Genomic DNA, 15,399 nt, shown 5'->3' on the forward strand with positions numbered 1-15,399 from the left:
ATCTGATCGATTCACTGTCTATAGAAGCCTAACTGAGAAGTGTGTGTTTTGTCGGATGATTCCTCTGTCCAGCTGGCCACCTGCTTCTCTTTACCTCCTTGCCTTCTCGTTGTTTCTGGTCAAGTCAAGTTAGTGCGACGCCTTTTGATGTTATGCGAATAAAGTGTTAAAACTCTTATTTTTGTGTTACAATGAGAAAGTGCTAACAGTGCAAAGGTCACTTCCTGACATGCTTTTATCACTGTAAGCTCTGACAAGCTTTAACATTTTGAATCATATCAAATTTCATCAAATCCTCTTTGCAGGAGGATGCAGGACACTTTACGGCATAATGAGAATTAGAGTATGTGTCAGTATGCTAGTAGTCTTTTCCAGGGTGAAAGTGTTGCCCTCATTAAATCTTTACAACATTTTACATTTGCATAAGGTCGCTTAGACAATGCAGACCGGAGATTTAGGAGGTTTTTCAAACACTTGTTCATTTTTTTGGATAACTTTAGGTTATGATTTAGGATGAGAGTCAGTTTGTGTTGACTGAACATTTTATGTGGCATGAAATGATGGATTTCACATTACATTGAACCTGCTTGATGCCTCAATAGTCTGTCATATTGGAAACTTATTTTGTGCATACAATTAAAATCAAACTAATCTGCTATACAAAACATCGCTAATTTACAAAATCTTCATGAATTGAATAATATTTATCACATCGAAAACTGTAACCGTAGTCATTTTACACCATACACTAACAAATGCTAAATTACTGAGACACTCAGCTAGAGTGATCTACAGACTCTCATACATGTAAATTCTACTCAGCTTACAACCTCAAAGTATTTAATATCGCTGAGCCTTTTGGTGTGTTTCGGAAGATTAAAGCTCCCATATACATTTTCCTATGTGATGCGAGTTTGAGTCATGAATTGCAGTGACCTGACCTGATCTTCTAAATTGCGTGTCTGGTGGCCTTGATCCACCTAATTGAGGCTACAAAGGGAAGCGAGCTTTTGGATTAATTGTAAAGCTGTTTTTTGTTCCACTGTGTGCCTCAATTTGGACAAATACACGAATTAAAGACAGTGACTCGTTACAAAGGCTTCAGCGGAAAAGATAATTAATGACGGTTGCTATAGACAACTGCCATAAAAATAGGCCTCTCTACATCCATCCATCCATCCATCTTCTTCCGCTTATCCGAGGTCGGGTCGCGGGGGCAGCAGCTTTAGGAGGGAAACCCAGACTTCCCTCTCCCCAGCCACTTCAACCAGCTCCACCGGCGGGATTCCAAGGCGTTCCCAGGCCAGCCGAGAGACATAGTCTCTCCAGCGTGTCCTGGGTCGTCCCCGGGGCCTCCCGCCGGTGGGACATGCCCGGAACACCTCCCCAGGGAGGCGTCCAGGAGGCATCCGAACCAGATGCCTGAGCCACCTCAGCTGGCTCCTCTCAATGCGGAGGAGCAGCGGCTCTACTCTGAGTCCCCCCCGGATGACTGAGCTTCTCACCCTATCTCTAAGGGAGAGCCCGGACACCCTGCGTAGGAAACTAATTTCGGCCGCTTGTATCCGGGATCTTGTTCTTTCGGTCACGACTCACAGCTCGTGACCATAGGTGAGGGTCGGAACGTAGATCGACCGGTAAATCGAGAGCTTCGCCTTTTGGCTCAGCTCTTTCTTCACCACGACGGACCGATACAGAGTCCGCATCACTGCAGACGCTGCACCGATCCGCCTGTCAATCTCTCGCTCCATCCTACCCTCACTCGTGAACAAGACCCCAAGATACTTGAACTCCTCCACTTGGGGCAGGATCTCATCCCCGACTTGGAGAGGACACGCCACCCTTTTCCGACTGAGGACCATGGTCTCGGATTTGGAGGTGCTGATCTTCATCCCGACCGCTTCACACTCGGCTGCGAACCGCTCCAGTGAGAGCTGGAGATCACGGCTGGATGAAGCCAACAGCACCACATCATTTGCAAAGAGCAGAGATGCAATGCTGAGGCCACCAAACCGGACCCCCTCAGCGCCTCGGCTGCGCCTAGAAATTCTGTCCATAAAAGTTCTGAACAGAATCGGTGACAAAGGGCAACCTTGGCGGAGTCCAACCCTCACTGGAAACGAATCCGACTTACTGCCGGCAATGCGGACCAAACTCTGACAACGGTCGTACAGGGACCAAACAGCCCGTATCAGGGGGCCCAGTACCCCGTACTCCCGAAACACCCCCCACAGGACTCCCCGAGGGACACGGTTGAACGCCTTCTCCAAATCCACAAAACACATGTGGACTGGTTGAGCGAACTCCCACGCACCCTCAATGATCCTGCTGAGGGTGTAGAGCTGGTCCACTGTTCCACGGCCAGGACGAAAACCACACTGCTCCTCCTGAATCCGAGATTCGACTTCCCGACGGACCCTCCTCTCCAGCACCCCTGAATAGACCTTACCAGGGAGGCTGAGGAGTGTGATCCCTCTGTAGTTGGAACACACCCTCCGGTCCCCCTTCTTAAAAAGGGGGACCAGCACCCCAGTCTGCCAATCCAGAGGCACTGTCCCCGATGTCCACGTGATGTTGTAGAGGCGTGTCAACCATGACAGCCCCACAACATCCAGAGTCTTTAGGAACTCCGGGTGGATCTCATCCACCCCCGGGGCCCTGCCACCGAGGAGCTTTCCAACCACCTCAGTGACTTCGACCCCAGAGATAGGAGAGCCCACCTCAGAGACCCCAGACTCTGCTTCCTCAAACGAAGACATGTCGGTGGAATTGAGGAGGTCTTCGAAGTATTCTCCCCACGATTCACGACGTCCCGAGTCGAGGTCAGCAGCACCCCATCGCCACTATACACAGTGTTAATGGTGCACTGCTTTCCTCTCCTGAGACGCCGGATGGTGGACCAGAATTTCCTCGAAGCCGTGTGGAAGTCGTTTTCCATGGCCTCACCGAACTCCTCCTGAGTTTTTGCCTCAGCAATCACCGAAGCCGCGTTCCGCTTGGCCAGCCGGTACTTGTCAGCTGCCTCCGGAGTCCCACAGGCCAAAAAGGCCCGATAGGACTCCTTCTTCAGCTTGACGGCATCCCTTACCGCTGGTGTCCACCAGCGGGTTCGAGGATTGCCGCCGCGACAGGCACCGACCACCTTACGGCCACAGCTCCAATCGGCCGCCTCAACAATGGAGGCGCGGAACATGGCCCATTCGGACTCAATGTCCCCCGCCTCCCCCGAGACAAGGGAGAAGCTCTGCCGGAGGTGGGCATTGAAACTCTTTTTGACAGGGGATTCCGCCAGACGTTCCCAGCAAACCCTCACAATAAGTTTGGGTCTGCCAGGTCGGACCGGCATCTTCCCCCACCATCGGAGCCAACACACCACCAGGTAGTGATCAGTTGACAGCTCCGCCCCTCTCTTCACCCGAGCGTCCAAAACATGCAGCCGCAAATCCGATGACACGACTACAAAGTCGATCATCGAACTGCGGCCTAGGGTGTCCTGGTGCCAAGTGCACATATGGACACCCTTATGCTTGAACATGGTGTTCGTTATGTACAATCCGTGGCGAGCACAGAAGTCCAATAACAGAACACCGCTCGGGTTCCGATCAGAGGGGCCGTTCCTCCCAATCACGCCCTTCCATGTCTCACTGTCATTGCCCACATGAGCGTTGAAGTCCCCCAGCAGGACGAGGGAGTCCCCAGGGGGAGCGCTCTCCAGCACACCCTCCAAGGACTCCAAAATGGGTGGGTACTCTGAACTGCTGTTTGGTGCATATGCACAAACAACAGTCAGGACCCGTCCCCCCACCCGAAGGCGGAGGGAGGCTACCCTCTCGTCAACCGGGGTGAACCCCAATGTACAGGCGCCTAGCCGGGGGGCAATAAGTATGCCCACACCTGCTCTGCGCCTCTCACCGTGTGCAACTCCAGAGTGGAAGAGAGTCCAACCCCTCTCGAGAGGATTGGTACCAGAGCCCAAGCCATGCATTGAGGAGAGTCCGACTATATCTAGTCGGAATTTCTTTTCTTTTTTTTTTCTTTCTTTTTTTTTCTTTTTTTTTTTTTTAAAGAGCTCAGAATTGTTCATTCGGTAGTCTTACCGATTCAACGTCTTGTCATCATTGCTCTTTTTTTTTTTTGTGTATGTGTGCGTGCGTTTGCGTGCGTGCGTTTGCGTGCGTGCGTGCGTTTGCGTGTGTGCGTTTGCGTGCGTTTGCGTGCGTGCGCGTGCGTGCGTGTGCGTGCGTGCGTGCAAATACGTATAAATTTATACTCATTCATTCACCTAAAACCTTATAAATATCCCATTACCCTTCGCCTTAACCAGGTACTTCAGAATCTTGCCAGAGTCGTGAGGTTTAAATGGTCAGGAGACCAGAGAAAAGGTCAGAAAAAAAAAGAAATAAAGAGAAAAGAAAGGTAAATCAAAGTGAAATCCAGCACCGACCAAACACTTCCTGCCTTCCCCATGATTACAAAATCAAAGTCTTACGCCAACCCCGGAAGCCTCTAAATTCCAGCAAATTTAGCGAGATCTCAAGAGCCCAGAGGAAAAACTAAAGAGAGGAAGGAGGGAAGGATCGATAAGGCAGAGTGAGATCCATAGAAGCCAGTACATCCAATCCATCAAAGTGAAATCCAGCACCAACAAAACCCCTCCTGCGTGGTTACAAAACCAGAGTCTTATGCCAACCCCAGAAACCTCAAACTTCCAATAAATTGAGATCTAGTCGGAATTTCTCTTCACACACCAGCTCGGGCTCCTTCCCTGCCAGAGAGGTGACATTCCATGTCCCAAGAGCTAGCTTCTGTAGCCGGGGATCGGACCGCCAAAGCTCCCGCCTTTGGCCACCACCCAGTTCGCAATGCATCCGACCTCTTTGGCCCCTCCTACAGGTGGTGAGCCCATAGGAAGGGGGACCCACGATGCCTTTTCGGGCTATGCCCGGCCGGGCCCCACCAGACGCTCGTCTTCAAGCCCCGCCTCCAGGCCTGGCTCCAGAGGGGGGCCCCGGTGACCCACGTCCGGGCAAGGGAAACGGTGATCCAATATTTGTCATCATCATGAGAGGTCATTGAGCCATGTTTTGTCCGGCCCCTCACCTAGGACCTGTTTGCCATGGGTGACCCTGCCAGGGGCATAAAGCTCCAGACAACATAGCTCCTAGGATCATTGGGACACGCAAACCCCCCCACCACGATAAGGTAATGACTCACGGGGGGTGCTCTCTACAGATAGAACTTTTAGCATCAGTTTGAACAGTTTACAACATTGGCAGGCCCATTTGGTAGAATGAGATTATATACCGGGGTACACATAAAAATATTGTTCCCAAATGAGAACCAGAGGTTGTTGTTTGGCGCTCATATTTGTTGTGAGCTGAGAGGGGTTGCATCCTAAAACACAGACACAAATAAGGTTTTGACAATTTATTCACATAACTTGACTAAACAAAAAACGAAAATGCATAGAGAATCACGAGACGCCAAGCCCCCTTGGGCTGCGGAGAAGCACAGCGAAACAGTGAGCAATAATCTGGCAAAACACACAATTCTCAGATCCTTATATAGACAGTCAATCAATCTCATTGGTTGTGGCTAGACATGTGAGTACCAGTACTGACATGGAATTCTCTGATTGGCTGTTGACCCCGTAACGCGATTACAGATTCTTGATATCATTTACATCACATAGTATTACAGATCATACTAGACATCACATAGTCCAGACATCATATAGCCTAAAACTATTTGAAACTGGATACTGTTACATCAATACCAAAACAGACACATAACGGGTCGTGAACTCTGGCGCAAGGTCATGAACTCAAACCTAACCCAGGCGTGACCCCAGACATGAGACAAGACCCAAACATTACTCCTGCATGACTCGATTCATGACAATATTTCCCTCCAACCCACCCGCCGGATGGATGAACAGAAAAGTAGGGCCCACGGGCCGATTTGCAGTCATTGCAGCCTTCAGGAAGTTAAACTAAAATGTCAAGTATGCACTGCGATGTGCATGCGTGTCAACAGTGCAAACTTAAATATATTGTTGCTGTATTCGGTAACTTTTACAACCATTCTAGAATTTTTTTTGTTTTGTTTTTTTTAATGATTTGCGCTAATGCCAACTGCGATCCCTCATAGCCTCTTTGCAGCATTATTTCCTGCACAATGGAGGGCCGGTAAACACATTTTTATTGCTTTAGTGAGGGATTGAGTTGAGGTCTGCTTTAGCCAGAAGTGGAATAATAAGAAATGAGCATTCGTATAGTATATATACTTTATTAGTCAGATGTACAATGCAACATTGTTCTCTGAATTTACTTATGCTTGGGGAGTTGTGGGTGGTGAACATGTCATTTTTGTAACTCAGACAATTGTAGAGTAGAATATTGCCGTCCAAAATCAGCTCCTGAATCCACATTCCAACATAAATTATTTGCTGGTTCTTTGAAGATGATGCAAATGATCAGTGAGAGTATGTTTTTGTGTAGTATTTTGAGAAGAAATATTGCCTCTCCAAAAGCCTGATTTACTAAAATCACAAATATCTGTAGTTTTCACAATTAACACAATCTTATCATGTGTGCCTGCTTAGCAGATCAGCTTCCACATTGTGCGAGCAATAAAGCTCGCACCAGTTTTTGAATGTGCAATGTGAATGTGAATCGGTATCAGGTCCGAAATGTCCATCTAAAATGCAGTTGAGCCTACCATCATGACTTTGTTTCGAGAGCAGCTGTCGTCAAACAGCGCCTATGTCTGACGTTTCTGACAGTAACATTTTTCACCCAGTGAATCCTGTTCCCCAGGGTGTCAAATTCAGTCCTTTGTAGAATGGCTTTCTGTAAGATGGTCTTTTGCTATGGGTTTTTTCCCCCCTTTGCTTGCTTGACAACTGTGTTAAGCTTGGTTTACTTTTCAAGATGGGGTCAGGTATCTGCAAGTTGCTGAAATGTATCTGGAAAAGGTGAAAACTCTGATGGGAAAGGAAAATGAAATGGTAAACATTGCAGTTTTCATGTGGTCTCCAAAGCTTCAAGTTTAATTTGGTAGACATTGGCCTTATAAAAGCAACAAATGCTTTCAAAATAAATTGTTAACTGCATCACAAAGCTCCAGGAAGACTATGATCCACATTTTGCTTATTATTTCACTTTATATTACAAATAAAATTGATGTTTGTACATTCTACCAGTCGGTGCACCATTGAGCTCATCAATTCATTCACATTGTAAGATGTTATTAATAAACCAAGCTCACAAAAATAACCTTTAAATTGTGTTGTGCTTTACCAAGGTTAGATAACGTGATTGGAGCCTGATGTTTATTATTTGGAGCTTCTGAGCAGTTCGCACACAATGACAAAATTGGGGACTTGAGTCCAAAAATAGAGCGCTCAGGCTCATTTTAATTATGATTGCATTATGTGCTGCATGCTTTTAAGAGAACTTTATAGCCTATGCATTTAAAAATACAGTAGGCAACATCTGCAAGCACAAATTAAAATTGGAACAATAGTAGGGATTATGTGAGGGTCATTTAGAGCACTCTGCGATTGGCTGGCAACCAGTTCAGGGTGTTCCCCGCCTACTGCCCAGAGCCAGCTGAGATAGGCGCCAGCACCCCCCGCGACCCTTGTGAGGAATAAGCGGCCAAGAAAATGGATGGATGGATGGATGGATTTAGAGCACTGCAGTTTACTACACTTGCCTTTTAAACGTTAATTGTTCCATAAAGCTTTTACAAATCCACCTGCAAAAAAACAAAACAGAAAACGTTGGAGCCATTTGACAATTCTGACTAGCATCCACAGCTTTTTATGTTTCACCCATGATATTTTCAAATATGATATTTATTGTAGTCTTATATCTGGTGGGCTTTGATGGAAAAGCTGTCCAATGACACTGCAGGATCAATGAATGACAAAGATCCCAATAGTTTTATTTCCACACTTATCACTTTCCTTATATTTGTAACCGTTACAAATGGCTGCTATCTTTTCGTCCAAGCAAGGCAAGACACACAATATTATGTAAACGGACCCTGGATGTATTTGTGCCCTTTAAGTTGTGAACCTAACTGAATACATGCCGACACTTGAGGGCAAAAACAATATGAGCAATGAACTCAGACAGAGAAATATTTTCCCAGCTAAATGTTATCTCTTCTGTTCACACATTCTACTAGCACTTAAGAGATGAGTTTTGGCTTATTTTATACATAAAAAATGAACAGTATTTCTAACATTTATATAATCATTTATTGTGCAACGACAACAACCCAGAGCTATACCATTACAAAACACATGCCTCAATCATGTCATCTCAAAGACTCCCTGACTGAAACAACTATATGATTTTTTCCGGTCTTACCAGCTACCGTTGAAGCACTTGCATATGTTCGCAGATTTTTTTTCTTGTGTCACTTCTGTGCATAGTGCTATCTTTCTGACTAACTTCAAGCTTTGTGACATTGCACTTACTCCTTCTATTAGCAAACAAACCCAAAATGCATAAACACCCTGTGTTTTCTGGGACAAATGTAACACTGATGGTGGCATTTTCAAATCCAGGAGAGTCTTTTCTCTATCCTCTGCCAAAACCTAATTGGCAGACTGACCAAAGTGAATGTTGAGTAGTAATTGATGGATGAAAGCAGAGACTGTATGTACAAACAATTATTGTGGTTAACAGTGGAAAATAAGTCAAACTATTGTCTAGTGATGTTTATGCAAAATGTAATGTAATATGGAATGGGACACCACATATTTGGGGGGAACAGATAGAATGTTCAGTACTTTGCCATGGACATAACACCCGTCAAGTGAGTATGGGTTACTTGACAGTGCCCAAACCACAAAAAAAAAAACTTCCTGATGACAACTGTTCATTATCGTGCTTCCTTGGCTTGGAATTGACTTCCATCTAATGCTACAAACGTCAGCAGCAAATCATCAAAAAGTCATTAAAATACACATTAGACATGAACTAGTTCATTCCATATAAATTGGGAAATAGATGTAATTGCAATGTATGCACCTGCAATTTTCTTTTCTTTTCTTTTTCTTTTCTTTTTTTTTTTTTTTTGTTATTGCACATTACATGTCATGTCCTTTTGGATCTAGAACAAAAATCTGAATCCATCCATCCATCCATCCATCCATCCATCCATCCATCCATCCATCCATCCATCCATCCATCCATCCATCCATCTTCCAGTGGTTACTGATCCGGTTTTGCATGATCAAGCTTCTTTCCCTAAATCTCCCTGCATTTCGGCTCTTGTTCTTTTGATCTCAACCCACATCTTGTGACCGTAGTGTAGGAACGTAGATTGACCATTCACTACTCAAGCTCCTTCTTCACCATGTCAGACTGATGCAGAATCTGCATCACTGCAGACCCAGCAATGATCTGCCTGTCAATCTCCTGCTCCATCCTGCCCTGACTCATGAACAAGACCCCAAGATACTTAATGCTTCCACTTGCGGCAGGACTTTTTCCAGACCCCAAGAGGACACACCACCATTTTCCGACTGAGCAACATGGTCTCATATTTGGAGGTGCTGATTTTCATCCTAGCCTATTCATACTTGGTTGCAAACCACTCCAGTGAGAGTTGAAGACTGTGGTTTGATGAAGCCAGCAGAACCAGAAGATTGCAAAAAGCAGAGACATAATACTGAGCTCACCAGACTGGACCCTCTCAACGCCTTGGCTTTGCCTCCAAATTTTGTCCGGAAAGGTTATAACCAGAATCAATGACAAAGGGCATCTTTGGGGGAATCCAGCCGCCACTGGAAACTAATCTGACGTACTGCCACCTATGAAAATCAAACTCTTGACATCGCTCGTACAGGGACTGAGCAGCCAATGTCAAGGGGTACTCCACTACCCCATCCATCCTCTCGAAAATGGGGCTAAAACAACCAAACCAACTAAAAAAAAAAAAAGAATGCTCTTCCCTGTGTAATAACTCACATTCCGACTGATTCTCTGCAGCCAGTGCCAAGATTCCATGAATGATTCATGGAGGCATCTCTTCTTTTGCTCCACTTCTCCCGTTGGGCAATTTCCACCCTCTCTGCCCCAAACCCCCTCCCACTCACTTACATATCCAAAGAGATACGCACATTGCGACCCAAGATCTGTGGGACAGACCCGCCTGATGATGCACGAAGCTTTGGGCGTTTTTCTCACCCTTAACCTTCCCCAGACGTAGGTTCACTTACACACATGAACACACATCTTCCCTCAGGCTTGCACCTTTTGAAGAGGCTGACGGTCTAGACAGCTTTCTTGACTGTCTGGCAGAATTGATGTTATATGTGCATGTATTCTTATCCTGACAAGCAAGCCAATATTCCTTGAAAAGTCAAACAAACATTTTTGAGTGCTAAAGCATCTTTTGTATTTTATTATTTTTTAGATAAGCTTTTGGCTAATCAGTTTTAACAACTAAAACGGCTGTTTATACTAAATGATCAACATGACTTCTTATTTTGTGTGGTATTTCATTTTTAATACACTTGGGGAACGTTCATTGGGGAGTCGTAAGCCATATAGTTTCCTTTTTCTTCTGCTGCTTCATTGTCGGCACCAAATGAGTTCATTGGAACGAAAGTTATGTTGACCATAAGACATTGTAATAATAATAAATGTAGTACTGGTATTGGTATATTTGGACAGGAAAAAACACAGCTAACCTACTCTAGTCTGGACCATATCAACCAGCCAATACCATCACACACATGGATGCACACACAATCGGGGATGCACGGGGAGACCTTGCAGAAGTGGTGTAGTCCAGAGTATACACGGGTATACGAAGTATCCCTTCTTTTTCAGTCAGCATTGAGTATACCCACTTCTAAATTCCCCGATGCACATGGTTCAGGCATGGCCTATCCTGCTCTGCCTCTAATTGGCTGGTACGACCCTCACCAATAGCCCATTATATTGGCTAATATTGGCTAACATTTGGCATGAAGACTGATGAGTCAATCGGAGGCAGAGTAGGGCGGGTCATGTCAAGGAAAACAATCCTTCACATGATCCCCCGAGCCGCAATGGCGACCCAGAATTTTAGCTCAGGTGAACTCATTTGTCCTCGTCCACAAGACTTGTGTTCGATCCCCGGGGTGGACGCTGCCAATTCCACACTAAATGCTTACGTTAAGCTTTATAGTTGCTAAGCTGGTACTTCATTGTTAAATAAGTTAAAACAAGAATGGAGACACATAGTTTAAGATTCAGTACCAAACAATAGTGAAGTGTAACGACTGGTTTTCACTATTTTTGTTCATTGCTCACTATGTATTGTAATTTGTTTGTATAACATATACTTTGTGTTTGCCTCATGATAAATACATTTTATATTGTTTCAGGCTGCTTGTGTTACCAAACTGGTCTTAAAAAGTCAAGATGATTTTATTATTGTAAGCAAGTACAAATGACCAATTTTTAATTCTTACATTTCACTGTTTCTAAACGAGTACATTTTTTTCTCGACTATTTTGAAAAAAAAAAAATTGTGAAAATTGAGCGTATACCCATTTCTTCAGAGACCACTACACCACTGCCTTGCAGTTTACCTGTATGAATGTATAAAAACACTTTGCACACACCAATCCCATGTGCTTCCACTGCTCTGATTTTGATGGGAATGAAGGGAGCTGCTTCAAATGGCCAGGAGTCCGCGATGATCTATCGTTCAATTGCACATAACGCCCTATTCTACTTGTGCTATTCAAGAAAAATAGCAAAAGAAAGAAAACTCCACCCATGCACAAAGTTAGACTACACTATGCGCTAGATTTGCATTGGGCCCTTAGTCTCAGAATCCTCCAGAGTGAAAGGAAAATATAGAAACCTATGAAAAAGGAAAAACACAGAATCCCAAAAGAAGCATGTGTCCTGATTCTTAACTCATTCACTGCCAGTCATTATAGAAAATTTTTACATTTCCAATACTCACGTGATATTACATTCAATAATTATATATAAACCGAATCTACCAAATAACAGAATAGACTCCCTACTTTTTGTCCCGTCCCGTTCTTTTATAATTGACAGCAGAAAAATGTAGGTTTGCCAAAATACAGCCATTTCTCCCATGGACTCTGAAACTGTGTTTATTTCCTATAAAATGGGGCAATGATGTCATCTACCGGTGGTTGGGCATCAGTAAAGTTGTATCCAAGTTTGATATTTACAGTGGAGCATGCTCAGATTCGCCCCCATTTAGCACCGCTCTAAAAAATACAATTGACAAGTATACTTGTCTAAGGCAGTGAATGAGTTTTAAAGAGTCACTTGACTGTGACGTAGAAATGTTAGTAAATTCAACCAAGATGAAAACAAAAACATTTTCAAATCCTCTTTCCCACATAACCCAAAAGATTTTCATTTAAACAATGATTTTGTATTTCTTTTCATTATTTTCAAACGCAGTGGCCTGTATAAAGTTGGACGTTTGTTCCTTCTGAGGGGGAAACAAACAAATCACTATGCACAACAAGGTATTACAACTGTGTAGCAAATGCATCTTGTTCAGTTTGACAAAGCATTTGCAATTTTTTCTTACCACACCATGTTCAGGTGTTTCGTAAGCGACTGAACAAGCAGGAAACAATTAGTCGCACCTGTAACCGCAAAGCGTAGCTAAGCGGAATAAAGATAGATGGGAGCTTCTTAATGTGAGGCAGTTACGCACACGTGAGTTACAATTCTACAGTTGAGTAAATGCACACAGTTAAGTACAGAATGTGTCATTTTGTGGTTGGATGCTAAGATGATGAGTTGGAAAATGGAGGCAATATGTGGCAAGCGATCCTAAGCTTGTTTAGGATGATTTGGTTTATCAATTGTAACTTATTTTTTGTAATTATTATTTTCTCTACCTCACCAGGTGAACATCTGAGGACCTGTCCCCAGGGCCCAACCTGTTGTACGAACATCATGGAGGAAAATCTGGAGGGTCTAAGTGCACGAGAGACCGAGGCACTTATCAGGGAGGCCGGCAGGTCACTGCAGGCTGCTTTCAACACCCTCTATAGAAGCTTTGACAGTAGGTTGTGTGTGTGGATTTCAGAATGAACTCATTACTGGATGTTCTCGGTGAGTTTATGTTAGCTACAAGCTCTGGATGTGCTCTGCTCCCAACTGCAACTTCAATCGTAATGTGAGGGGGGGATGTGTATGTCAAGTCCGTCAAGGGGACCCCTGACTGGGTGTTATAATGAGGGCAGAATCAGGCAGACACAATGAAACATGATAAGCCGATCCCCTGATCCAGAAGGACACACACGCACACGCACACACACACAAACAGGAGGTGTCCCCTGGGGCAGGAGCTGGTTCAGCTAATGAGCAGTTGACCCACTGAGGAGGCAATGCTGCAGATCTTAGACATAAAGGAATGAAGGGAGGAAAATGAAAGAAAGAGAAAAAAAGAAATGATCGTTGGAAGCTGGATAAATGCTGCAGGTGACAAATGTGTCATTCTGACAGTGAGAATCAGTCTGTATCAAACTGAGGGTCACAGCGATGTGGGTTGCGTTTGTAACCATCCGACTGTTTCCGTCCTTCACAGCCTTCTTGGTTCACAAGGGAAACGCAGTGACCGTGGCGAGACGTCTCCAAATCTATTTTCTATTTTACAAATTTGTTGCAGATACAAGTCACTGATGGTGTAGTAACGATACATTTGCCTGCCTTTGATGCAGGCAGTTTGGGTTCAGTTCCTACTCAGTGAAAGTGTGCATGCGAATCTCAATGGTTGTCGGTCTCTATATGTGGCATACGATTGATTAGCGATGAACATTATTCAAATGTCACAATAATTATCACAATATGAACCTCACAATGTGATAATTCTCACGATATTGTGAGGAGGTTGGAGAATGGAGATTTAAAAAAAAAAAAAAAAAAAAAGCTCACAATATTGTATCAAATCTCATGATATTGTAAAAAAAAAAAACAACAACATATAACTCATATTTGAGGGGGAAAAGCACAATGTTGTGTTTACATACGGTAATTTATTATCATGTGCTCCTATTGGCCCAGCAAAGTATCATGGTCTATGCTGTGTTCGGCTGAAGCAGGTTTTTTTTTTTTTTTTTTTTTTTTTTTTTTTTTTTTTTTTTTTTTTTTTTTTTACGGATATGAAAACTATTTGCTGGTATGACTGATTTCTACGGAGCCCCTAAGGTAACATGGTAGAAAAACAAACAAACTTGGTATTCCCTCGCAGAAAAAAACTTTGCGTTCCTTCGCAAAGATTGCGTCCCCTCCCTCCCTCGAGAGAACGCAAAGTTGTTTTGCGAGGGAAGGCAAAGTTGTTTTTTTCGCCTACCATGTCACCTTAGGTGCGCCATAAACACTTCCGGGTCATCTTCCATGTGACCAAAAGCGACGTGTAAACAAAGCAGTGGGAAAATACATGCTCCATCCTAGTCGCTTTGGGAAAGTTTTCCCACTGCTTTGTTTCATGTTTACAAACGTTCCATCCTCGTCGCTTTTGGTCATATGGAAGATGACCTGGATGTGTTTACGGCGCACATAAGATGACATGGTAGGCGAAAAAAACAACTTTGCGTTCCCTCGCAAAACAACTTTGCGTTCTCTCGCAAAGATTGCGTTCCCTCGCAATCTTTGCAGATTTCTGTAGAACAAAAATAGAACTAAAAATAAATAAACATGAGCCATTGCACGTGATCGAGTCAATTTATGAAGGCACCCAAATGTGTTACGTTCTCCTTCGTCTGGCCATTAGCGTGAGTCTTAAACATAGGTGGCCAAAACATGACTAATTGAAATTAAACCTCACTAATAAAATAACCACCAAAAGGGTGCTGGAACTACACAAATGGAATACAACCTGGACCACAGGGTGTGGTCCGTCTTTCTCCCAGAGTCAGCTGGGTGAGGTTGTTGCTCCCTGCGACCCAGAACAGGATATAGAATGTAGAAGGATGGAGTGCTGTATATCTGACAGTTTATAGTTTATATATCTAAGTTAAAGCCTTTGAAAATGGTACAACATATTTTAATGAATTTAAATTAGGGGTGTCAGGCGATTAAAATTTTAAATCGTAATTAATCGCAAGACTTCAATAGTTAACTCTCAATTCATCACAAATTTTATATCTGTTCTAAATGTACAATAAAATGTACAATAAAATATTTCCCCCCTAACTTTTCATATCCTTGTTAACATAAAAGTGGAAAAAAATATTCAACTAATAGAAATATAGCTGCATTTTTAGTCATTAATAAAGTAATTTCAAAATAATTCATAAAATTGAGGTCAAATTAAAAATATGTACTGTACTGTAAAAAAAAAAAAAAAAGAATGTGACATTGATTTGTGTTGAGGTCATTTTTC

The 15,399-nt window shown here is 43.7% G+C and overlaps 1 protein-coding gene across 4 annotated transcripts in view; it reads left to right on the plus strand.

The window, feature by feature from the left end:
* Positions 1-15,399, plus strand: part of gpc1a (glypican 1a) — a 67,008-nt gene that overhangs the window by 38,783 nt on the left and 12,826 nt on the right. For 3 of the 4 annotated variants that reach the window (XM_077535501.1, XM_077535500.1, XM_077535499.1), the window contains one exon: positions 12,919-13,077. In XM_077535501.1, coding sequence (XP_077391627.1) covers positions 12,919-13,077 — 159 coding nt within the window. Of the gene's footprint in view, positions 1-12,706; positions 12,726-12,918; positions 13,078-15,399 lie in introns of those variants that run through there. The other variant, XM_077535502.1, reaches the window with a different exon arrangement.

This window comes from Festucalex cinctus, chromosome 10 (assembly GCF_051991245.1).
Source record: "Festucalex cinctus isolate MCC-2025b chromosome 10, RoL_Fcin_1.0, whole genome shotgun sequence".
NCBI lineage: Eukaryota > Metazoa > Chordata > Actinopteri > Syngnathiformes > Syngnathidae > Festucalex > Festucalex cinctus.